This window comes from Ictalurus punctatus, chromosome 24 (genome assembly GCF_001660625.3).
Source record: "Ictalurus punctatus breed USDA103 chromosome 24, Coco_2.0, whole genome shotgun sequence".
Taxonomy (NCBI): domain Eukaryota; kingdom Metazoa; phylum Chordata; class Actinopteri; order Siluriformes; family Ictaluridae; genus Ictalurus; species Ictalurus punctatus.
Window position 1 is genome coordinate 2,900,343 of NC_030439.2, and position 25,987 is coordinate 2,926,329.

At 41.3% G+C, this 25,987-nt stretch overlaps 2 protein-coding genes across 5 annotated transcripts in view; one reads left to right on the top strand and one right to left on the bottom strand.

Moving 5' to 3' along the window:
* Positions 1-7,882, top strand: part of prkcsh (protein kinase C substrate 80K-H) — a 16,330-nt gene extending 8,448 nt beyond the window's left edge. Inside the window, exons 8-18 of one of the 2 annotated variants that reach the window (XM_017455234.3) lie at positions 1,063-1,147; positions 1,309-1,387; positions 1,476-1,559; positions 2,778-2,951; positions 3,038-3,125; positions 3,322-3,391; positions 3,491-3,580; positions 5,124-5,198; positions 5,348-5,447; positions 6,323-6,489; positions 7,681-7,882. In XM_017455234.3, the coding sequence (XP_017310723.1) occupies positions 1,063-1,147; positions 1,309-1,387; positions 1,476-1,559; positions 2,778-2,951; positions 3,038-3,125; positions 3,322-3,391; positions 3,491-3,580; positions 5,124-5,198; positions 5,348-5,447; positions 6,323-6,469 (992 nt within the window). In that variant the 3' untranslated portion in view covers positions 6,470-6,489; positions 7,681-7,882. The remainder of the gene's footprint in view (positions 1-1,062; positions 1,148-1,308; positions 1,388-1,475; positions 1,560-2,777; positions 2,952-3,037; positions 3,126-3,321; positions 3,392-3,490; positions 3,581-5,123; positions 5,199-5,347; positions 5,448-6,322; positions 6,490-7,680) is intronic. The other variant, XM_017455235.3, reaches the window with a different exon arrangement.
* A 2,335-nt stretch (positions 7,883-10,217) lies between these two features.
* On the bottom strand, positions 10,218-25,209 carry elavl3 (ELAV like neuron-specific RNA binding protein 3). 3 transcript variants are annotated; one of them, XM_017455251.3, is made up of 7 exons: positions 24,358-25,209; positions 19,052-19,268; positions 18,455-18,558; positions 15,581-15,734; positions 15,144-15,369; positions 14,738-14,776; positions 10,218-13,891 (listed from the first exon to the last, which is right to left on the bottom strand). In XM_017455251.3, the coding sequence occupies exons 1-7, from the start codon at positions 24,364-24,366 to the stop codon at positions 13,564-13,566; spliced, it is 1,077 nt and encodes a 358-aa protein (XP_017310740.1). In that variant the 5' UTR covers positions 24,367-25,209; the 3' UTR covers positions 10,218-13,563. The 3 variants fall into 3 exon arrangements, with proteins under 3 accessions (XP_017310740.1, XP_017310739.1, XP_017310741.1); XM_017455250.3 differs by having other exon boundaries at positions 10,218-13,912; XM_017455252.3 differs by lacking the exon at positions 14,738-14,776.
* Positions 25,210-25,987: the final 778 nt, after the last annotated feature.

The window sequence follows — 25,987 nt, forward strand, 5'->3', positions numbered from 1 at the left end:
CTTCAGGATAGAAACCCCAAAGCCTTCAAAATCAAAACAGCACAACAAAACAAAGGAGCGGACACAGGAGTCGATGTTTGACAGAACTGTAAGAAATCGGCTGAATGAAATGGGATTTACGCATGGAAAAGCCAAGCGAAAACCAAACACCTAAACACAAGGTTACAGTGGGTTAAAGAGAAGTGGTCGTGGAGAGTGGAGTGATATTCAGTGATGAATCACGGAGCTGCACTGTACGAGGAGATGATGCTGAACTTTTGTCTGATGCTAGTTCTAATGAAACATATAAAGATGACCGCCTGAAGAAAACAATCAGATTTCCACACTCATGTATGATCTGGGGTTACATGTCAGATAAAGGACCAGGGGAGACCTCAACAGTCAATGCACAGGTGTACGGTGACATTTTGGACACTTTTCTCATTCCAGTGATAGAAGATAGTTTGGATGATGATGATGATGATACATCTCGCCACAGAGCAAAGAGTGTTAAAGCTTTTCTTGAGGAAAGGCAGATCAACTCAGTGACATGGCCAGCAAACAGTCCGGACCTCCATCCTGTTCAACATTTACGGTGGAAATAAAAAAAAATGGTCCATGACCAGGCTTCATCCTGCAAAGCTGAACCAAAGTTGGAACCAGCTTGATGGAGAATATTGTTTTTCATTAGTCAAGTCCACACCTCGAAGCACTTGGGCCATCATAAAAGCCCGAGCAGGAGCAACAAATACTAATTGTGGTGATTTATTTATTTATTTATTTATTTATTTATTTATTTATTTATTTATTTATTTTTTACTTTTTCCATAATTTTTTCATCTACTTGATCTGGAAAAATACACCATTTAATTAAAACAATTAAACTTGTCTGAGGTAAGTTTCATGAAGCCAGAGTGCTCAGCTATTAAACAGAAATTGTTTTGTGTCATATCTGTGATTTGTTTATTTGCTACGTTGTCAGGTGAGCATCCTTTAAGTGTGGTGATTTATATAATAATTTTCATATCGTCTGGTCCGTGCGTCTCTGAGCCGCGTCGCCTCTTTGCTTTGCTATTATTACAGAACAAAAAGCAGCGATCAGCGCAGAGAAGGACAAAGCCAAGATGGCAGAAGCTTTTCTTGAGCTGGATGATGATGTGGATGGATTGTAAGTGTAGCTCTCTCTCTCTCTCTCTCTCTCTCTCTCTCTCTCTCTCTCTCTCTCTCTCTCTCTCTCTCTCTGTGTGAGCGTGTGTGTGTGTATGTCTGTGACATGGAGTGAATTTTGGGGTTTTTCTGGCCAGTTGATAGTGTTTTTCTGTTTTTCAGTGTTTCGGTTGCCGAGCTGCAGACGCACACGGAGCTAGATTCCGATGCGGATGGCACTTTTTCTGACACAGAGGCCCAGGTATATATTGGCTTTTTTTCTTCTTCTTCTTTCTTTTCTTTGTTTGCACCTTCTATTTATAATAACCGCAGTGTGATGTCTTCCCCAGGGGCTGCTAGGAGGAGTCGACCAGGTAGACACAGCAGCTTTTGAAAGCATTTGGAACAACATTAAGGACAAGTATGTCTCCGAGGTCAGTAAACGCACCCTCACTACAGTACAATCTAGATTCAGTTGTCTTCTCCTGGCTACACTCTTGTCACAGAGAGAATGGTTCATAACAGATTTTGTATCATATGATCAATTTAAAATAGGGTTGCCTCTACCAGTTAGTATTTTTATTTATTTATTTATTTTAAAATATGAACTGCATCATATACACTATAACGTGATGTCGGCGGAAATATTTTTCCATCTTGCAAATATTGTACAGTTGTTTTGAGCAAAGTCGATCACAAATCTCAGTTATAAAAATCCAAAGATCCTGAATATATAGCATTTTATCTAACCCCAAATGTTTCCATACATACAGTGGAAATGTTTTGCAGAACCTCCATTCTTACATTATGATCTCAAGACAAATCTGGTTGTCAGGAACCCCCCCCCCCCCCCCCCCCCCCCCACCCTTTTCCCCCTTTTGAAATAGCTCTGCATTTAGATTCCTTCTTACTAATTGATGATGGCAATCGAATGTTGTTCTACTCTACTACTTTCGTATGTGATGTGCGTAAGTCCATTTCCACTACTTTCGTAAGTGATCTGCTCCAAGTCCATTTGTCCAAGCTTTATATACGGCCATTTGATAATGAGCTTGTTTTTCTCCTGTCGAGTTACCCTCCACACATAGCCCACAATCCAGCAAGTTACATAAAGAACAGCATTATAAAATGGATTGTATACAGAATAAAATGGGTCATAATAAAAGCAGTGTTTCTACTGAATATTTTCCACCATTGCTATTTCATTCCATGAAGATCTGATTATCATCCTAATTGTAGTATGAAAGATCGTAGACATTTGCAAGGAATGGGCAGATTGCATAATATGAAATGCGGTGTCTTTTTTTTTTTGTTTTTTGTTTTAATGTTCTAGTATTTACCATTATTTTTCTGGTTTGGTTGGAGTTCTTAACTACTGTTGTCGACTTGTGAGTGATGGTAGCATTACTGTGTTTAAAGCTCTGAATGCAGCATGGAGAATATATGTGGCAATCCACAATTCATGGTACTAAATGTGCAAAATCATTCAACAGTGCTTTGTGATATGTAGCTGTTGAAATGTTTGCATTGGTTTGTTATGGGAGAATCTGTTGCTTATGACTCCATAATACCGTCAAATGCACATGAACACACACTTTAGTTTTCTGAATATGGCCATTGTGTAATATTCACATTGAACGGATTTGTTGCAGTCTCAGCCTAAGGAGCCAGCTCCAGCAGAAACTCCGACAGAAGAAAGTAAGGAACCAGTCGTGGACAACGACTCTGAGACGTACCCTGATGACGACGACGACGACGTTCCAGAGGAAGAGGACGTTGATGAGGAAGATGATTATCCAGAGGAAGACCTCGATAAGGTAAGGAAGGTGAGCAGCATATCTATCTGCTCAGTTAGGTGAGCGGCTTGGCTGCTGTTCTGTGAACCTCTCTCTAGCAGCGTTATTTTGCTCAGGCTCCTTCCAGCATCAAGACTCCAGAGAAGATAGAGGAAGAAGACACTATGCCGTCTTATGATGCTGAAACTCAAGCTTTAATTGATGGTCAGTAGGACTTTTTTTTTTGTTTTGCCAAATATGTCCTATATGAGATTAACATTCACCTGCTGTTATTTATACCAGTGTAGTGAAACATTAACAGTATAATCAGTCTACTCATACCAGCATGTTGTTACCTTGGTACATCCCTTTTAAGACAGGCATGATAAATAACAGTCGTTGCTTCTTCTCTGATCCACAGCCGCTCAGAAAACCAGAGATGACTTTGAAGAAGCAGAGAGAGCTCTGCGTGAAGTGGAAGATCAGATCAGGTCGGTGCAGTAATACCAGTCACGTATTTGTCTATTTGTGAAGGTTTTACAGCCTGGTGTTTGATGTCGGTTTGTGCGTGTGTCTGCTTGAATTTACAGGAACATCGAGAAGGAGCTTACCTTTGATTTTGGGCCCAGTGCGGAGTTTGCTTACCTGTACAGTCAGTGCTATGAGCTCACCACTAGCGAGTAAGTTAACCAGAAACGTCGTTATAGACATGCAGTAGTCGGATGTAGTTTTCACAACGTTAATGTGTTGTTGTTGTTTTTTTGTTTTTTGCATACTCTGAATAAAACTCTGGAATCCCGCGATATTGACGTTATCTAAAATGTTTCTAAATTGTTTTACAGGTTAAGGCCTTGGAACTATAATGTTTTGTGATTTTTGAAGTTATTCAGCTATAAAAAACTTTTCTATTCTTTAAAACTATTCAAGATATTAACATTTTTCACATTTCTAGCTTTCTCGTCTAGAATAGTTTTTTGTTTGGTATGTCATGTCACCATTTCATGACATTCTTGCTATCTGTAAAAATTTTTTTTTTTTTTTTTTTTTTTTAAAAGGAGAATAATTAGAGATGACATTAATCCAATTCCCAGTACTGTTATCGGGCCGGTACCAGCAAAAAAAAAAAAATGATGATTTGGATATCAATGAAAACATCTGGGATGTTAGTGGCTTAGTGGTTAGCGCGTTCGCCTCACACCTCCAGGGTCCGGGCCCTGTGTGTGCAGAGTTTGCATGTTCTCCCTGTGCTGCGGGGGTTTCCTCCGGGTACTCCGGTTTCCTCCCCCAGTCCAAAGACATGCATGGTAGGCTGATTGGCGTGTCTAAAGTGTCCGTAGTGTATGAATGGGTGTGTGAGTGTGTATGTGATTGTGCCCTGCGATGGATTGGCACCCTGTCCAGGGTGAACCCCGCCTTGTGCCCCATGCTCCCTGGGATAGGCTCCAGGTTCCCCGTGACCCTGAAAAGGAGTAAGCAGTTGAAGATGGATAGACATCTGGGATGTTTGATCCCGTAACACACGGCTTTGCGTTTGGAAAAGAAATGTTTTTGGAGCTGGAAATGTTTACATATTGTAAGAGACTTGACAGTTTTTTGTTAGGATTGATTATATTTGTATTTATATTATACTATATTTCTTGGTTTTGTGTCGTTATGGTGTTTTACAATGTAAATGATTTTTGTGTGTGAGTTTAACTGTGAAGTGCTTTAAAAAAATGTAAAGCTTACATTGCTACTACTAGTGTTATGTTACTACTTCTGAGTAGTAGTTTTAAAAGAAAACAGTATCAAACGGGTATTGGCTCAAGATTGGAAAAAAGTGGTTAGAAGGAAAAGAAAAGTGGCATCATTCCATCTCTCGTAATAATATATATTGCTGCATGAGTAAAAGGAAGCATTGCACTTTTTATCATGAAATTTAAGGCAGATTTGATCAACATAGACTTGTGTTGTTTGATGATAATAATAATAATAATAATAATTATTATTATTATTATTATTATTATTATTGTTAATATGCTGGGTAATAGAAGCTCAGTGGTTGGATTACTGAGCAGAAGGTCATGAGTTCAAATCCCGCCACCGCCAAGCTGCCACTGCTGGGCCCATGAACAAGGCCCTTAACCCTCAAGTGCTCAGTTGTATAAATGAGATGAATGTAAGTTGCTCTGGATAAGGGCGTCTGCTAAATGTCATGAACGTAATATTCATTTTTCTCTATAGATATATCTACAGACTCTGTCCGTTTAATCGCGTTTCCCAGAAACCCAAGTACGGAGGCTCAGAGACCAATCTTGGGTAAGAATCTCTCACCCTGATCTGAAGATTTATTCAGTGTTCTTAGGAATTGATTATCGTTGGTTATTGTTCTCTTTCTCTCTCTTTTTTTTAATATATATATGTGTGTGTGTGTGTGTGTGTGTGTGTGTGTGTACGCACATGTGCAGGACTTGGGGAACCTGGGCAGGGTCTGAGGACAATAAGTACCTTGTGATGAAGTATGAGCATGGCACAGGGTGCTGGCAGGGTCCTAACAGGTCCACCACAGTAAGTCATTGTTTTCACTCCTACCACTGTGTGTGCTTTCTTATTACCTTTAGCACTTGTTGGATTTTGTCTTGGATAGTTATTTGTTTTACGAGTCAGCGATGAGGCACCAAGCTTCCGGTTATAGCCGAGTGATTATTGAGACTAATACTAGGGATTGATTGATTGATTGGATGGATGGGTGCAGGAGGGTTTCTATTCATCTAGTTTTGAATTCAGGGTGTAAACTGAATTTGATTTTACAATCTTGGGGGTTTACTGTATGTCACATTGGTAAGGGTTTTTAAATGAGGAGGGTTGGCTGGTTATTTAACTGACTATAGTCAGCCCTGGGATTGTAGAAAAAACAGAACGGGCGAGAATGCTTTTACAAATAAATGTTGCATGCAGTGGATAAACGACGAGCCATTTCGAAGGCGCTACAGAAAGAAGGTTTTTATAAGAGCAACACACAAAACGCTGTGACTGAACGTCATTGTGTTCGTGTTTTGAAGGCAGATGAGACCAAAATAATTTTTTCAGCTAGTAGCACCATGACCATGAAATGTGGACTGCAAAAAATAAAAAAAACATATCCACGCCTGCTGTGAAACGTGGTGGTGGATCCTTCATGCTTTGGGACTGTTTGATTTGCTAAGATCGATGGATATTTTAAGAAATGGTTGTTTCTGCACTTCTGCTCATTTGAGCCAATCCTAAGTCTTGAAAGGTTTCCAGTTCAACCGCTACTCGACACATACACACACACACACACACACACACACACACACACACACACACCTTCACATATTTTACCACATGTTCCTATAAGCCTGGTACTGTACATCTTGCACCAGTAGCAGTGCGTTTCGTTTTTAATTTGCAACCTTCTTTAGGTAAAGATGACCTGTGGGAAAGAGACAACGGTCACATCCACCTCGGAGCCCAGCCGCTGTGAATACCTGATGGAGTTCACCACGCCAGCTGTGTGCGCCGAGCCGTCCACCCTCGACCCTTCCCTGCACGGGCACGATGAGTTCTAGTGCCTCGTGTCTTTCCAGCAGTGAGTTTAATTCCACTCAACTTTAGCTATGAGTTCATGTAACATTTTATTATAAGCAGCAATAGGCTCCACTGGAGCTGTAGGTTCAACACTCATCCACACCAGTTACAGCTCGCCTCAGTGAGGGTTCACAGACTGAATTTGGTTTCAAAAAACAATGCATATAAATGCAGGGAGTTGTGATGGCTGCCAGGAAGAGGTCAGCACGAGCAGAAGAGGAAGGTCAGTGTTCGAGCTGCAATGGCGCACAGACCCTGTACTGAAAATTAATTCACTCCCCCTTAGCCTGCCGAGGAAGTCAACTGTTCATGTAGTGAGACAATTTAGACTGACTGATTTACACCAGTTTAAGTCATGAAACTGACTAATATTACATATTAGTCAAGTATTACACCTGGGTTATATGCCAAAAATATCCTGAGATACTTGAAGATGTTTCTATGGTACTTAACGTATCGTGGCATGCAGGTTTGCTCAGAAACAGCTCGCAATACGATAGCGATGCATGTTCAAACAAACAAAAAAGCCACCTCATGATTTTATATCCAGGGTTCTCACACTTTGTCCAGCCAGAGACTCCTTTAAGTATAAAGTACATTTCACAAACTGTTCAAATAATAGCCCTCACTATTTCAACTTCGTCTGACCCCACTTTGAGACACACTGATTTATATAATATCTTCAAAAACATCTATTATAAATGTTAATGGTAAATGTAAGATCATTCATAAACGCGTATGGTGATTTGTTTGTCAATATTTTATTGTCATAGCGCCCAGCCCTAACATTACACACAATTAAATTCAAGCTTTCCACTCGAACAGTAGGAGAGGCTACTTGTCTTGTCCTCAAACAGTCATTTTATTTGATCTCGAAATGTAACGTAACAAAATTGTTGTGTACCTAAAGAATATTTCTTTTTCAATTATTTGGCATCCCTGATCATTTTTAATACAGACATTTAGCTCTTTACGTCTGGGGGGGAACTATACAGACTGACCATATGTTTAAGGTCAAAATATTATTACGCACGCTGTTCATTTTGTTGGTTTTGGTTTTGCTCATTTTCATTAGGGTGTGACAATAGTTCTGAATTGATCTCTATTATATTAAACTCTAAACCTCAGTAGACTCCTGTGACATTCAGACAGCAGCTGATTGAAAGCGGGTGACTTCTGTTACTGTTCTCAGTGTTCCAGGTCACAGCGTAGGGGTCGTGTCTGTTCCACGGTCAGAGGCTCAGCGCTGAATGGCTCATCTCTGCTCCACTCAACATTTTGGTGAAAAGTAGTTCAAATTAAGGTGTTTGGTTTTTTTTGTTTTGTTTTTTTAAAAAAACTGAAATTGGATTCTGCTCACATTCCATCACAAATAAAGTCACGTTTTAAATTCACAGCTCTTCTGATTTCTGTTGAAGTGCAGTTGTTTTTTTGTTTTTTCTTCCTTTAAACAATCCTTAACCAGAGTAGTTTCAGAGATGGCTTAGAATTCCAGGCTGAAGTCTTAAGAAAAATAAATAAATAAATAAGTTGAGCATGTTGATGATTCTAACACTGGGTAGAGAGAAACCTCCACTTCGTATTCAGCTGCAATACAGATGCATCAGCGGTTGAGTTAATTCCACACAGAATGTCGTTCTCAGGGCGTTTTCAGCGTTCGCAGTCGGCCCCGCCCACAGAAACTCGGTCAGACAGGAAAGCAACCAGGACACTAGAGTTCGCAACTTTTTCTTTTATTTTTTTTTTCTGGCATGTAAAGTACAAATAATTAAATAATTCCATGAAAAAGTCCTCAAGCGTTTTCAGCTGTAATCCCGGTAATAAATATCCTAAACTAAACAGAGATATATTTCGTTTTTTCTCCTTTGTTACATTGTTGGTTGGTTGGTTGTTTGGTTGTGTTTGGAACGAATGAGATTTGACATTTTTTTGCCCTCAAACGTTGATGTCCATCGGAGGCTTTTGTGGTTAATCCGTTATTGTTTTTGTATTATTGTACCGTGAGAAATGGTGTAAGAAGAACATTGCTAAGTAACTCTGCATCCCTTTCTAAATTAATCGATACAAAAATACAATTGGTTGAGAAGGAACCACTGATGACCCCTCCCCCCCTCCATACCCCCAAACCCTCCCCTCCCATCCCCTCCCCTCTCTATCACTGCCTGCTCCTGGAGTTGTGGATTTTAGGCTTCACGGCTAAACAATCTGAAAAGAGAGGTTCCGGGAGAGTCCGCTCAAGTACAGCTCCACTGTCTATTTATCTCCTCCTTCCATTTCCTCGTATTCTTTCTTTCTGTCTTTCCTCCAGACTCTCCTTCCCTCCTTCCTCGCTTTCATGGGGGTCTGAACGTGGCTGGATAAAACAAGACTGTGATTTTTAGATCAAATAATCAAAAGGTTTTCATTTAACAAGACAAACAGAACACAGGCAGTAAAGGCATAACATCTAGAACACAGCATGTATGTTTACACGTTCAGTTAGTTTAATATAGCAGTGCATTTTTTTGCCTATGGAGAACTTTTTCCAAATTGTAATTCTAAAGCTGTTTTTTTTTTTTTTATTCTATTTGTTCCCTTTTTAGAAAGAAAGGAAAACAAAACAAAAAACAAACAAACAAAAAAACAAAAACGGTGTATCCACATTTGGCAAAATTAAAGTTCTTTTAAACTTGCAAATATGAAATAAACCATAAATATACACAAAACATACTTTTTATACGAGGCAATAATAATAATAATAATCATAATAATGAGAATAAATAGTTTTTAAGTTAACAATAAGTTAAAACTACAAGCTTAAAGTCGCCCAAATAATACAAGTTCGTTGGCGCTATATTGAATTTTTTTTTTTTTTTTACTGTTTAAATTATTCATGTTGCAACAAAAGCTACCACAGACTTTTACAAACACAACTGAGCACAGTTTGATTGAAATAATAATAATAATAATAATAATAATAAAAACAAAATAAACCTAACTAATTCTAAAACCTGCATACACTGTAGGAACAGCAACTAATTTTTAAATAATGGAAAAAAGAGAATAAAATCGTACCCAATAAGCAACCAAAAGAAATATTCAACCCATGTATGTTCTCTATGGCAACGTCAACGACACGAATACACTAAGTTAACATGTGATTCTGATATGTAAAAGAAATCAGTAAAGTACAGGAAAAAAACAAAACGATATTTTTGAAATCGACATGGGCTAAAACTGATGAAATATTAGACAGTATTCCTTTCACGGTCTTAGAGAATGGCTCTTTTTACGTACCACATCGGGCTTGTTTGCTTTACCATGCATGGTCAGAGCACTACTTTGGGGGGGCTAAGGAAGGGACGATCAGAGATCAGAGCTCTTGGTGTTTTTGTTCGATTCCTTTAATGAATCTGTTAACACTTGTGTTTTGTTTAGTTATTTTTTTTTTGTCTGTTTTTTTTTGTCGTTTATCGCATTTGATCCTTTCACTGTTCTGCAAACCACTTCAATGTGATGTTTAATTTCTTTTTTAAAAAATATATATATCTTTTGTTCTCAGTCAATATAAAAACGAAGCACATTGCACTTACTGTTCCATAGGAAAAAATTTTTTGTCTTTTTTTTTTAAACAATTTCTTGTATTTTGTTGCTCAAGCGGTGCAGTCGGTGTGATTCTGCCATTGTCTCTGGCTCTCTCTACTGTAGTTTTTGGGGAGAGGGTCTCTGGATTTACTGTGTGTGTGTGTGTGTGTGTGTGTGTGTGTGTGTGTGTGTGTGTGTGTGTGTGTGTGTGTGTGTGTGTGGGTATGTTTATGGGCTCACTAAGGGCTCTTTTTCTGCACCAGAACCTTCTCCAGCTACTTCCTCGAAAGAGCATTACAAAAATTGCCCTGGTTGCCCCTCGTCTCCCTGCCGGCACTACATGTGGAGGGTAGTCAAAAACTTCATAAGGCAGGTTACTAAGGCTTGAGATATTACTTTAAGGTAATCCTGCCTTTCATTGGCACCTCACCAATTAACAGAGCGGGCAAAATTGGCCGGAATATGTTTGTATGTGTCTGTGTGTGTGTGTGTGTGTGTGTGTGTGCATGATGGCTGTGAAAGCAAAATAAAAGCCTTGCAGTAATTGAATAATATGTAAAATGTGCCATGGGGTGGATTTCCGAGAGAGAGAGAGCAAGCAAGAGACGTGGACGTCAGTGATGAAATGATGCATGGATATACATTTAGGTTTGGAGAGAATATATGATATGATCGGTGACAAAGCTGTGACTCCTCAGTTAGTTAGTGCCCAGTTGTTATTAAAGCGCAAAATGAGCCGTGAAGGTTACAGGTCATCTTTAAGAAATGAAAAAGATGTGAGGTTTCCGTTCCGATACGTTTTGAAGCAGGTCAGGCCGTGGAGGGGGAAACGAACCAACTCTTCAAACAAATTAAGTACTTATCTGCTGAGTAGAGGCCCTCCAGACCTGGAGTCTAAACCAAATCCTTAGAAGGATGAAGAATATTGTCATAGCAGGCAATGGATATGTACTGTTGTCATGATATGATGTATAGGAGGATATAATTAGCCAGTTGTAAGCTAGTGTGTCGCGTATATAAATAGAATGAACTGTGCAGCTGTAATGGATCCCGAATTTAAATACGTTCTTTGGTGCGTTGCGCATGGTAAGCATGGGCGATAGATTAGCTTTGAATCTAATCTGCCACTAAATAAATAAATAAATAAAACGATGAGATGCTTGGATATAAAAGTGCCACTATCAGTTTGCAGATATCGAGCCTTTGTGGAACAGATTGCAGCGAGTTAATAGTGTCCCTGGTTATACCGTATGGTTTCACTGCACCGCCACTGAAGCAACTTCAGAGAAAATGCAACTTCTTTTATTCCTAATGCGTACGTTTATCCGTCTCGTTATCGATTTCTTTTCTCATTTTATTATTTTTTTTAGCGTAATGCGAGCTTGCTTGCTTGCTTTTTTTGTTGTTGTTATTGTTGTCGTTTTATTTCTTTTTTTAACTACGTAATGGTTTCACTGCACATACTGTACGTTTATAAGTCCCCAACACTTCAGTCCCCTCCCATACACCGCGGAGAGTCAGGTGCTCTCTCTCCCCTAAGAGCTGAAAAGTCGGAAAAAATAAAAGCCATGCGGTGTTGTCCCAAAGGATTCCACGCTTTAAGAATCTGTAAAAATGTTTGCACAAGGTCTTTGTGGTTTTTTTTCTTTTTCTTCTGTAGATATAAAAATATATTAATCTCTAATGTAATCCATATTTTCAAAGAGATCATTGTCCTCTTTGGCTAACACAGCGTTTATCAAGAAAAAGCAAAATGTCATTCGGTTTAAATGCATGTTTTTAAACCCTCCTCGTTCATGTTAAATTCTCATCTGGTCATTTATTATTTTATTTATTTTATTTTTTTACAGCAACGTCTCTCTCTCTCTCTCTCTATCTCTCTCTGGAACAGTTTTGTTTTTATGGGCGTTCGACTTTCTGTTCGCAATGTGGGCATCATCATTCATTGCGTCTTTTTAAAGGGGGTGTTAATAGATATTCAGTGGAGGTGAATGAAGTGCTGATCATTTCGCTGATCAGGCGGCCTCGCCTTAAAATGGATGGCGTTAGGATGGAGTATCCTAGCTTGTGTTTGAGGCGTAGGTGGTCCGTGTTTGCATGAAGACCGGTTAGGAGCACAAAGCTGATCGGTTTGAGTGACAGGGTGCGTTGATCCATGTGGAGAAAGGGTAGCGGCTACGAAACCCATCTCTCTATAATTCTCATAACATTAGATTTTTAGATTATTTATTTATTTATTTTTTAAACATCCTTTATGCAAACGGACGCTGACACAGCCTCATGGTACACCCTTCGCAGGAAATCAGATTTCGCTTCTGATGTTGAAGTTTTGGAATTTGCTTGTCTAGCTTGGTTATAGTGCAAAGTGATTTTATTCCAGATGTACCCCTTGCCTTTTTGAAAAGAATTACGCACACGCCATCGCCGCGTAAACACTGCCAAACTGCTCCCCGTGACAGCTGGTCTAAACTATAGAAACTAGAGTGGACAAATACAGGGACGGCCTAGGTTACTGTGTGATCTTGGCTGTTTTTGTTATGTTAGTGTCTGTGTGTGAGTGTGTTTTTTTATTTTATTTTTTTTCCCCGCTTGTATCTGTGATTGCGTTTATGATGCCTTGTTGTGTGTTTAGTGAAGTGACTGTGAGGACCTTCTAATATACCTCAAGCCTTGTGGGTGCTGTTATGCCCATGATTAAACTGGCTGTTGGATTGGACCTTGAGATCAGGGTCGGTACAGCGCCATAAAGCTAGAATGCAACCATAGGTGAAGCCAGGAAACCGTAATAAAAGTTCTAGAAAATGCTTACATACTTGGCTATTATAACCACCTTAAATATTGAATATATAGTTATATAATAATATATATGAGAGAACACTGTTTTTCTTCTTTTTTTTTTTTTTTTTTTCCTCTTAAATCTAAAAAAAATCCACTGATTCAAAATGCCCAAGTGTAAAAAAAAGTGACTACATACTCTCCATAAATACAGGAGAGATACTGGGGCAAGAATTTGGGTAAGTTGCAAATATATATATATATATATATATATATATATATATATATATATATATATATATATATATATATATATATATCTCTATCTCAGTTTTCAATTCGGTGATTCTTCTAATTTGCCTGAATTAAACCGAAGCACTTAGCACACATTCTGCGTCACATTCATTAAAACCGTGTCCCTTGCAAAACAGTCCCCACCCACTCACCGAGTACCCACTTCTACTCATTCAATCCAGGCAAATGTAGGGAAGGATTCGCATGTCATGTAAAGAGAAACCAAAAATGTTTGGGTGTTTGTCATTTTTGGAGACTCTGGCTAAATGTGTGTTTGTGTGTTGTATATGTGCATGTAATGTGTGTGTGTGTGAGATAAATGTGTGTCAAAGAGAGACTCGGTCCAGGCCCATGTAGAGTGAATGTGCGGGGAAGCTTAGTGCCCCCTCCCCCTTTTAGGTTAAATGGGGGGGTGGTAACGGCCAGGCCGCACCTCTCTTCCTTAAGCCTTGTGCTGCTTGCTGGTCTTGAAGGAGACCTGCAGCACACGGTCACCAAGGCGGTAGCCGTTAAGGCTGGCAATGGCCATAGCCGCCTCATCGTAGTTGGTCATGGTGACGAAGCCAAAGCCCTTGCATTTGTTGGTAGTGAAGTCACGGATGACCTTGACATTGGTGACTGCACCGAACGGCCCAAACAGCTGCCACAGAACACTCTCATCAGCCTCAGGAGAGAGGTTGTAGACAAAGATGCACCAGCCGGCACCAGTGGGGCCCGTCAAGTTTACGCCCGCCAGCGTGGTCATGCTGTCGATGGTGATGGGGGAGAACCTGGGGAAGAGAGATGGACAACTACCATGGGTGTCATTCTGAAGTTCCATGCCGCATGCAGTTCACTACTCTCATACTCATGCTCTTTTGTGCTCTTTTTGATATCTACGCCTTCAGGGCTCGACAGCCGATCCTCATCTCCACTACCAGCTAGGAAAATTAAAAATGGTGAAAGAAAAGGAAAAGAAAAAAAAACGGAACACTGCTTTGCTCTCTAAAACATGTTAGCCCACATTCTCTGAGTATTTTAGTCATATTCCCTGGTGAGCAAAGCCTCTGTAGAAACAGGACACAGGAATTACAATGTTCAACTGAAATCTCACGATACTGAGCAAAACACAGAAACCTAGAGAGGGGTGAAAGCAAACAAGAAATAAATCAACAAAACTGGAGCCAACAGAAGAGACGCAAACGGAATCTGGTATGTCCATGCTGGTGGAAAAAAATGGACATTAAAGCAACTGAAAAGAAATTAAATGTTAGTCCAATAAAAAATACATGTATATGCGTGTGTGTGTTTGTGTATATATGTGTGTGTATATATATATACAAAATCAGTTCAATCGAGTAATCAACCAAATGAACAAAACGATTCAACAAAGCCATTCCAGAATGTCCTGCTGTGCCACAATGTATATTTTCACTTGGCCCTTATTCTTTATAAGTTAATCTTATGGTGGCTATGGAGGTGCGACAATTTTATTTATTTATTTATTTATTTATTTATTTTTTGCATTGCAAATCACCTAATTCAAGCTTAATTCAGCAGGGGGCATTCCGGCCACTTTGTTTGAGGCTGTTGTAGGCATGGATGCTTTTGAAAAAGACACCTCTTTTGGAAATTACCTCTTGACTCCGTAGGTGGCGTTTAGTAAATTGTCGAGTCTGCAATGCAAGAGGGAGAGTGAAGTAGGTGGACACATTAGTGGCAGGATCTGACAAACCAGAGAGAACAGGGTTTTCATTTAACATGCAGCCTGTGCAGCCACTAGAGGGAGCGCTACATAGCTCTCAACCTGAAGCCACACAGGACTCGTCCACCGACACAGTACTTCCGGGGCCCCCAGGTGACGGACGGAACGCACTGCATGTTACATGTTGCATAAAATGTTTATTAAAATATTGCTGTCAATATAAATAGCTTTGTTGGTCATGTTGCATAATTTTTCCCTCTAATGGCGTGGCAGCACTGCATTTTAAAGAAAATGCCAGCAGAGAGGAACAGAGAGAGGTAATAGGTGGCAAGCAGTACCTGAACCGCTGAGTCTGGTGGTGCAGGGGTCCTGTATAACGCCGAGCGGCGGTCTGGTAGAGCTGGGTGAGCAGCGCCTGGCCTGTCTTCTGGCTTGGGTTGTTGGCAAACTTGACAGTGATTGGCTCGGCAGCTCCCAGGGGCTTCTGGCCGTTCAGGCCCTTGATGGCCTCCTCGGCCTCGTTTCTCTTGTCAAAACGTATGAAGCCCACTCCTCGTGATATGCCTGTGCCCGAAGAAGAGCGCAATATTAGCATCAGTTACAGCATATGAGTTCTTCACATGAGCAAGAAAGCGAATTCCAAACATTTTGACCATAATTTCACGTATACAGTTCTAATTCAACCCCACTAGATGTCTTTTATGATTATCCATGTTCACATGCATTATTTGAAACGTTATTGTGTAATCTCTCTGTAGTAAAGCGAAGGTTGTACCTGTGACCTGGTCCACCAGGATGCGGGAGGTGATGATACGGCCGTATTGGGAGAACAGCTGCTCCATGTCCTTCTGGCTCATGGTCTTAGGTAGTCCGCTAACATAGAGGTTAGCATCACGGATGGAGGCTGAACTGGGTCTGGCGTAGGACACCTAAACCGCGACACATTAAACAGTGCTCAGGTTGTGGGTGGACAATTCAAATACGAGGTAATATGAATTCTCCTGCCAGTGTGATTTCTCGCTGTACACAAAATAGGTACGCGTGTGTTCGCTCCTGGGTTCAGATGGGTTCCTTTTCTTTCTCATCCTTCCTTTCTTCAGATCCAGTGCTCTTAAGCAAGCACGCTCTAGTACCCTTATTAAGCACTCCAGCAGGATGCTTTCCCAAGTCAGTCCCTCTGGTGTCTTCAAATCCATTCCTGTACTTACAGAAATATAAATTCCGCCTTATATTCCTTGAGCTCGGTTCTCCCCACTCAAGCACATGAGGAGAATTTCCCATTTTCCAACATTTCACAAAATCTTAAGCAGTTTTAGGCATCTAAAGATATAGAAATAATTGTGCTTTAGAATTTGTATTTGTAATCATTTTTCCATGTATGTTGTCTCCCAGGACAGAGTTTGCTGTCAAATTTTTTTTTTGTGGGGGGGGACAGTGCCGTGGCGGGCATTTGTCAGCATGGTTTGGTTCCACTTGTCCCCTTACTGGGAAGGGTCACTGAAATCAATACAAGCTTATTCTGACTGATACGAATGATGTCGATCGTATGATTCACCGTGGCCTTCACCGTATCTCATCACCCAGACATTTTGCAACCCAGGCACTCTGAATTGACATTTTAGACCGTGCCCTTGAACCACCATCAACAGTCGAGGGAACGTCTTTTGGAAGAATGGTGTCCATCCCTCTGGTACCGTTCTGGAAACTTCTAGAAGGCAAAAGCTGTTTTGGCGGCTGAGCTGAAATCGTTTCCTTTAATATGTCTCGAGTCTGTATTTATTTAAGAATTCGGGGCTGACTGAGAATGACTGTGATTGATGGTAGCACTGTGAGTGTGTGTGTTTTCGTGTGATAGAGACATCGCCCCCCTCCCTCTTCTCCCTCCCTTCTTTGTCTTCTCCCTCTAGGGGAAATTGCTCCTCTGGCAACCAACAAACCAAGTAAACAGCTTACAATATGTCCAGCATCCCTGGAAGCTCACAAACTCTGCTCCCAACCAAGCAAAACGACTCCGTAAGGCCAACATTTCCAGGTCCAGACTTATATTCCGTTATTTAAATGACTGCACTGTGGTGTGTACTGTCCAGCGTGAGCCTACAATATTATTTTCACAAACATATATTTGGACCATTTTTTTAGACATTTTTTTCGACTGTTCTCTTTTGTGTCGATACGCGTAGTGTTTTGGACATTTTTTTTTCTTTTTCATTGTTCTTTGTATTGCTTTTTATTTCCTTATATTCCCCTCAGTGTCTTTATATCCTTTATGTTCTCACATGTGTGCTGTAGAACACTACGGCTAATTGCTATCTGGGTCTGAATGGCGTAGGCTCCATGTCTGCATCATCTGTGCATGTATACGTGTTGGGGGTGAGTATGACTAAGCAGCTGTATTGTTGGGGTCCGGGGTGTTATTGTTCAGCGAGTGGGTGAGTGTACGGTGGAGATTGGACTGCCGGCTGGAAGGGCGGGGCTGGGTTTTTTTTGTAAAATTTTTTTTATCAGAAGACCGGATTCTGCCCTATAATTAACCCTCTCCCTATCTCTCCCACACTACAGATGGTGCCTGCAGTCCATATGGCCTCTAATCCTGTCATTGGCATTCTTCTCGCAACGCTGCGTCCTCTAGCCTTTGCTCCTGCACCTCCTTTCCCTCCTCGTTTCCCTCCTCCCAAGTCCTCTCATCTCTCTAACAATGCCTTTTTGACATGGAAAAAATGACATTTGCTCAGCTTAAGGATTTGGACGCAGCGTGCACATACATGATGAATGCCTGCTAACACTGTTGAGAAGGCCAGCACAGGGGGGAGCACTGGATATTTAAAATCCTTTCTTTTAAAAGTAGAATTTTTATTTTCATAATTTACATTTTATATATATATATATATATATATATATATATATATATATATATATATATATATATATATATATATATATATATATATATATATATATATATATATATTTGAAATAAATATACACTTTCGAACATCCTCCTGAAGGAGGCTGTTAGCATGACGTGATGATATATACAACTGTATTTGTACGTGAGTAAGTAGAATGAATGTAAATAGGGTGAAACATATAAATAAGATATATGGAAATATGTTAAATGTTGTTTGTGGTTTTTTTCCCCCAGAACGTTTTTCTTCAGCTAATCTTCTTTGGTTTGTACTTTTGACACAATCTTTGATAGGCTATGATCAGGTGTGGTTAAACCAGTCTGAATTATTTTATTTCTTACTTCTCAACCCCTCCTTCCCTGAGTCGAACCCCTTCCCCTATTCCCTGCTGAATTCGGAGACAAAGAAGGCCCTAATTAGCCAAGATTGGAGGCAGATGGGGCTTCCTGCACTGATTCAGCACCCCCACCCCTCAAATGCCATGCACTGCACCTCTCTAATTACATTTACATCACAATCACCTTTGCACACAGCCCCCTTGCTTTCTGACCTCTGCTTTTGCCTCGCCCTCTTTCTTTTCTTCTGTTCCCTTTGTGCTTGCTCTTGCCTTCTCTGCCCTCGGTCCCACCCTCTCTCCTCCCTTCCCTCTGTCCCGTCTGTCACTTCCTCGCGTTCCCTTCTTTCGTCCTGCGGCTCACTTGTCAGCAGGATGATGCAGGAGCGTGGGGTCAAGGTGCTCTTACCTTGATTGTTTTTGTTTGCAGTTTGAGACCATTGAGCGTGTTGATGGCCTTGTCGGCATCGTTAGGGTCAACGTAGTTTACGAAGCCATAGCCCAAGCTCTGACCTGTAAACATAACAGAAAACCGTGAGCTACAGCCTGATAAGAGGCACGGCGTGTCATGATGATCTGCAATAACTATGCCGTTAATTGTGATGTCAAATAAGTGTAGCGTGCCCCTTAAAATAAGTTCAATAACCAACACAGACTCTCAGGAAAGCTTGCAGCTTAATTAGAAGTTCCTCTTGGATCTTTCTTTGCTTAATGGAAAGAAACCCTGTGTTTGTTTGCAGGATTCTACATAGAACCTTTAAGAGTTTCTCGAGAGGAATGCTTTATGGCTATAGATTAAACTGTATTTCTCAAAGAATGTGGAAATAACTTAAATAAAGTGGTGGTCTTTTTTTTTTTTGTTGTTGTTTTTTTTTTTTTACAATACTTAAAGCTAAGAGTTAATAAGTCTTTTAATAAGTCTCTTAAAAAACAAATCTTTCATCAAACCTTGCACTCAAGGATCTAGCGAGCCTCAGACTGATGATCCGTGTAAGGCTTGCATTACCTGTGATTTTGTCTCTGACCAGCTTGCAGGACTCGATCTCTCCGATGCTGCCGAACAGGCTCTTGAACTCCTCCTGGGTCATATTCTGAGGCAGGTAGTTGACAATCAGGTTGGTCTTGCTGTCGTCTGTGGCACCGTTGGTGCTGATGACCGGGCCGTTAGGCATGCTGGTTCCGCTCGGACCGTTGGACACCTGAGTTTCCATGGTGCTGATTATCTGTGGAGAGAAATCTGAGAGATCAGACACTGTATTGTGTCTGACTTTGTAGGTGGGATTGTCCTTGCTACTGTCAGCATGTGAACAGTGGAGAAACTTAAGATCAAGGTTCAAATTCTTCTTTATTTCATATATACGTACATACATACACACACACATATATGTGTGTATATATATATATATGTGTGTGTGTATATATATATATATATATATATATATATATATATATATATATATATATATATATATATAAATATAAATAAAATGTGTGTGTGTGTGTGTATATATATATGTGTGTATATGTATGTCCTCTTTCATTTTCTCCCAGTCTCTCTCTCTCTCTCTCTGCTTCTAGATGTGTGGATGTTCCGGTGATTTTTTTGCCCCGTCTGCTGTTTCTCTGGACAGGGTGGAACAGTATTACATTAGTAGTCAGACATCTGACTTATGAAGTGTAAGTTAAAGTGACATCCTGCACTGTAGGCTTTGCCGAAGTTTGAGCTGCCAGTAGCAAACATATTGTGTGCGATGGAAGTGTGCCATTATTTTTGTCTGCGTATGTACGCATGTCTACTGTGGTTTGTCTGTTGCTCTGGACTACAGCATGTTGCTTAATTTAGCCTATAGGGAGTTTTGAAAGAACAGATGTAGGCTATGCTGGTCAGTCTTAATCCTTTTTATTCGCTTGTTTCTATTGCTTTGCCACTGTGTCCTGTATGTCAAGGCGTTCTCTTGGTGATTTTTCTTCCTATACTGGCACAACATTATGAAGTATCATTCTCGAGAGTGATTTGCTTAAGAGAATTGAATTGTCATGTGGTCAGTGAACCTGTAGATCCTTGATAGGATAAGAATAACCCCTGGGGTGGAACTGGGAGGCGTGCACACCTAATTAATGCTGCACCTTTAATCTGTAATCTGTACGATCAGCTCACATCAACAGGCAGAATCATTCACTAATCATTAAACCCTTCTAGATAACATGTCTTCAGTTTAAAAAATCTAATTGTACATCAGAATGAACTGGAATCAGACTCTCCAGCTACATCCTAAGACCCCCCCCCCCCCCCCCCCCCCCCGAAGGTGTGGTCCTTGTTTTTTCCCTTTCCATTTTCCTCTAATCCATCTCTAACACTCTTCTCCCCCATGGAATCATTTCTTCTCTACTTGAGCCTTACCTCTACTCAGGTTGCCCAGGTAACAGCTGCTTGACAACAGTTGCTATTGGCTGGCTTCATGACTTTTAGCAGTGTGTATGTGTGTGCATGAATGTATATTTTTCATGTGTGTTTTAATGCATGTCTGTCGCAGAAGAGGGATGCAAATGAGCATCGGTTATGCCCATTTAAGATCATTATGTTCATTATGGATAAATGAAGTGAACCTTCTGTCTCTAACAACAACAAAAATAACATAGATCTCGTAAGGCAAATTAACCCTGGCAAGGAGAACACATCAGCAAGGCAGTGGGTTAATCACGCCTGAAATAAAACCCTGCAAACCTAGAAAAAGGCATAACGGCTATCTCGACATGATAAAAGAATCTTGCCAACCTCTATATTTCACCGTTTCCTGTTGAAAGTTGGTTTTTTATGCTAGCAGACACACTCCTACATTCACAGAACTACAGCACTGGAACGAGTTTGGACTAGACTTAAGCGAACCTTCTCGTGGCAGGCGCCAATCCCTGGCAACAAATGTAAAAATGCTGCGTAACGTGCAGGCAGCTCTTCCTGCCCTTAGGCCCCAGCTATTGTGAAAACAAACCAGAGGAAGAAGATCTTTTCATCCACAAAAGCCTGATTCACACAGACAAGCCAGGAACCGCCATTCCCACCAGTCTTACCTGCAGCTTCATGAGATGCACCGACCTCGTACTAGCCAAACACATCATACACACACACACACACACACACACACCATGAACAGGCTTCACCTCTCTTCCCCTGGCTTGTACGTTTCTATTCCCAGGGAAGAGAAAGACCACACCGACCCAGCCTGCTTGCCTTGCCATGTGACCACCTCACACCTTTCAAAACCATAATATCACTGTAGAGTTTCAGACAAAAAGCGTCACATGAAATCTCAGGTGAAAAATATACACCCACAGCCGAAGCAGTCTGTGCTTCCAGGAAGCCATTTTCTGGAAATAACTCCAGCTTCCTAAGTGCAGTGCTGTGAGACTTGACAGCTTCTGCTGACCAACCAGACTTAGACGTTTTTTGTTGCTGTTTTGACTAGCCCGGACATTAAGTATGTGCTGAAAATATGGTTTAATAAAAGAGCACCACTGTCTCGGTCGGCCCTTTACTGACAGAGCCTGAAAAAGCGAACGCTCGGATTGCTATAACAGGCCGTCTCAGTAACTCCGATTACAGGATTATTCTAAACAAAAGGCATTAGCCACGTTCTCACTGCAGCTTAGAGGATCACAGTGGCAGCTGGAGAGCTACAGGACACCAAGCGAAATGCTTCATCATTATCAAATACACAGATCGGCCTGCTTTTTTACGTTTCATCCGATCAGATCAACAAACGCTCGTGTCTTATTACATCAACGTATTCCAAGATTTTCACCATGCAGCCTGTATACCGTCACACTTGCCATTTTTTGCAGCCAAGCGGAAACCTAATGCGATTTCCCGCAGTGTGATGGAACACAAAACAGACATGTTGGGGGGGAAAATGGAGAGGTAGTGGGGATGAAACTGTGTAGTGGGTTCTGTTCGTGTCCTGTCTCTATCCAGAGTGCTGAAACAGACTCGGCTCGGAGGCTCCGCGTGCTCAGAGCCCAGTTTAAAAAAAAAAAAAAAAAAAAAAAACAGCTTTCATAAAAGTAAATAACAAAATATATATAAATATAAAGATCCGCTTCCACTGCTTAATTTGGTCCGTCTACCGGAATCGCTTAAATCGTTATCCCCTCTCCGCTTTGATTGAACAAGGATCTGTTCGCTCTTTAGGCATTCATAAAAAGCCAGCCTGAATAAACGTATTGACACGCACGAACAAAAGAGCCACCCGTTCCTCCTCGTGCACGCAGGCCGCGGCAGCGCTATGAATATTAATGTAAACACTAGCGCTTTGTGCTGCAGGCCTCTCTGGGAACAATGAGCACCAACAACTTTACCAATTTATTTCGACCATTTTATCCCCGGCACAACAGCCTCGACCACGGCCGTGTGAATATTAAGAAAAAAAAAAAAACAATCTGGTACATGTCTCAAGTTTTTCTAAACAATATTAGGCCTAGCGCTATCACAATGGCTGATCGGACTGAAACGATGTGCTTTTTGTGTGTCACGTCCCCTGTCGTGTTGACATCGGCTTCTGGATCTGTGTCCGTCCTCCATTTTCCGCCTCAGCATCTAGATCAGCCGTGATGAGCTTTACTCTGAGCTTCTATCCTGGCAGTGGGTTGTGCTGTGCTTCACTTACTACGTCCTTGTCCTTGAATTGTGTAAGAGAAGGTTATCTGACTCGACGCTTTTTATTTGCTTGGCGCTGCGGTATATAAGCTACAGAGAGCTTACTGAGGACCGTGGAGCTCTGAGTCCGCCATAAACGTCTTTATTATCGTTCCTCTGGACGTGCTCAGTGACGGATTTCGACGGCTGGATATATATGGAAAGCGTTTGTTTGTTTAAGTCAGGGGTATTTCTGTAAATGCACGAGAGTTCTTTGTTTGAGGTTAGGTCTCGGCACATTGACCCCCATCAGCAGGCTAGGCTCACTGGGGAGACACTGGAGTGGCACTGGGGTGACACTGGAGTGGCACTGGGGTGGCCTGTTAACATGCAGACACCTCGATAAACAGGCTGTCCAAAACCAGACCACGTGTCATCATCTCTCAATCAGGCAGAAATGAGAATATCCTAGATGTTTATTTTTTCTCAACTGTCAACAATGTTATTTAAGCACTGCACAGCCCCTAGTGTCTTTGTTTCTGTGTTAAATACAGTCAGGTTGTGACGGTGACGCTGCGACGGGTGAAGCCGGAACACCGGATAAGATCAAACTGAGCGTGCATCATGTATGAGATCAGATCACAGGCGATATCTGCTCAGTCAGGACTGAGATTTGTGTGGTGCTGCCAGCGCGTGCCGTCGCCTTCGAGAGAACGAAGCCACGCCCAAAATGTTCACACTCGTGCGAGGCCTGTCCTTACTGCACACATTTCTCATTCCGATCATCCCCCCGCTAAAGCTTTAGGATTCTGCAGCCGTTCCCGCTCGTCTCACAGGCCCTGGATATTGTTCATGCATCGCAACGAAAAGAAGCCCTTTTGGAATTTCTAAATGTCTGATTCGATTCGACTCGATGCGTAAAAAAAACAAACCCTCCTTTCCTCTGAATGACTCGACCCTTTTCTTTGCACCTCTCTCTCTCTCTCTCTCTCTCTGGTCAACGAATGCACACAATTTCTATTTTGTCTCATAAATGTCCTCCTCTTGCTCCGAGAAATGCAGCACTGTGTGGCCTCACAGCCTCCCAACGCCCTTCTGCCTTTTCAGCACATCTCTCTCTCTCTCTCTCTCTCTCTCTCTCTCTCTCTCTCTCTCTCTCTCTCTCTCTGCTCCTGCGGAATGGCCACTGAGCCGTGACTTCTATGGGATCAAATGTCAATAGCGTGGAAAAATGCATACACATATATAAAGGAATTTTACGTGTTAATTAACGGACTAGCCATAATCTGTATGCAAAAAAAAAAAACAGGATCTGATGCTCCGTAGAAAACGTCGAGAGAGCGAGCTGTAGTGTTGCGCATCCATGGATCACGTTTCTAAAAGCCATCGCTGCTACGCTAATCTTGTTTACACAATCCGCTTTAAGGGAATGTCGCTGAGCGAATGCCATGTTTTTCTCAATACGATATTAACACGCAAAGCTGCCTACAAATCAGATTAATCCAAGTGTGATGCCGTTTTAAAACGACAACCCTCCCAATATTCTCCATCTAGCTTAGAAGTCTTGCAAAGGCTTGATTTGGGGACTGAGGATACTACAATTATATTTTTGCATTGTTAAAATGGCTAAAAATAAAAAAAATTATAAAAAATTAAGAAAAAAAAAATATATATATACGTACAGTAACCATTCTTGTACAAAGATGATAGTGATCTAGCTCCTTCGATGTGCAGGTCTTCTTCAGGCTCGCTGGAGGATTTGCTCTGGTCTTTTTTTTTTTTTTTTTTTTTTTTTTCCTTTTTTTTTTAAAACGCGTGGCTCGATTAAACACGTCGCTTTTTTCCGAAATGAAAAGAAAAAAAAAGAAAAAAAAGAGCCTTGTCTTCAGGGATTCTCAGCCCGTCTGATTGTAGGTGTTCCTCAAGCAGAGTGAAAATGAGGAGAAAGGGATTTTCTTCAGGATGATGATGAGGACGAGAGAGATTTCTCCCTGTGCGGCGTGGGCGATGGTTCAGAAATAAAAAAAAAAAAAAAAAAAAGAGAGAGAGAGAACAGTGATCCCCAGTAGGGTGTGTCCAGAGGAGGGTGTTCTGGTTCTGTTGTCGTGTGTGCGCGTGCTAGTGTGTGTGTGTATTTCCCAGCTCTTCACAGTCTCCTTCTGTGCCTCTGCTGCAATGTTCTTCTTTTATGTGTCCTTCTGCCAGTCAGAGGCGACCGCTGATTGGCTAATTGGGTAGGGAGGGCGCTACACGGCAGCCATTGCAATGCGTCGCTCTCCTATTATCCCCTTCAGGAGAGATCACCAGGAGCCCCCCCTCCACCTCCCACCCCTTCATCTCTTCACTCCTTCTCTCTGCCCTCCCTTTTCTTCCTTCCCCCCTCCCTCCTACTCCACACACATGCAGAGATGGGTGAATAGAGCTCCACCTGCACCATCAGAACAGATGGGTGCAGAAAAGGCAGAAGCCATGTCCTTTTCCTCGCTTTCCTCTTCCTCTTCTTCACCACCCACACCATCAAACTCCTCACACCTTCAGATCCATAAACCTCACCTCGCGTTGTGTCCTTTGCGTTGGGTTTGTCGTTTTTGAGAGCACGTTTCAAACCGATTACATCAGATATATTCCGGTGAATGCTCTAATAACTTGGCTGCATGTCCCTCAACTGCTAAGAAGCGAGCTTTCATTAGTGAGCTAACAGCACGAAGGTGTTTAATGGTGTGAAATATGGTGTGGTTTTGTGTGGAGTGGTTTGGTAGAGGAATGATTATGACGTTTAGATGAAAACTGTCATGTGACCTCTGTGCTAGACAACGTGTCGAATAAAACACACACAGAGCATGCATCAGTGACGAACTGTATGAGTATACCCAAAAGCTAGTACTACAGATGACACCGTCTGATGATGCCGTGTGATAAGAACAAAGCAGTTCATTTCATGTGACTCATCACTTAGGTTTGGGTTTCTTGCTGAAGAACACAGCACAAGTTGGATTCAGCCTCACTTTAGAAATCAGCAGATCCTGTAGTGCTGGTTGTTTTGGGGGAGAAATTATTTTTAGTGCAACTTTGAATTACACTGAAGCTGGTGATGTAGCACAATAACGCCTTCAGTAAAACAATGACTCCACTGTAGTAGACACACTAAGGGTAGAACTGTACAGTATAGTAGACACACTGGGGTAGAACTGTACAGTATAGTAGACACACTAAGGGTAGAACTGTACAGTATAGTAGACACACTGGGGTAGAACTGTACAGTATAGTAGACACACTAGGGGTAGAACTGTACAGTATAGTAGACACACTAGG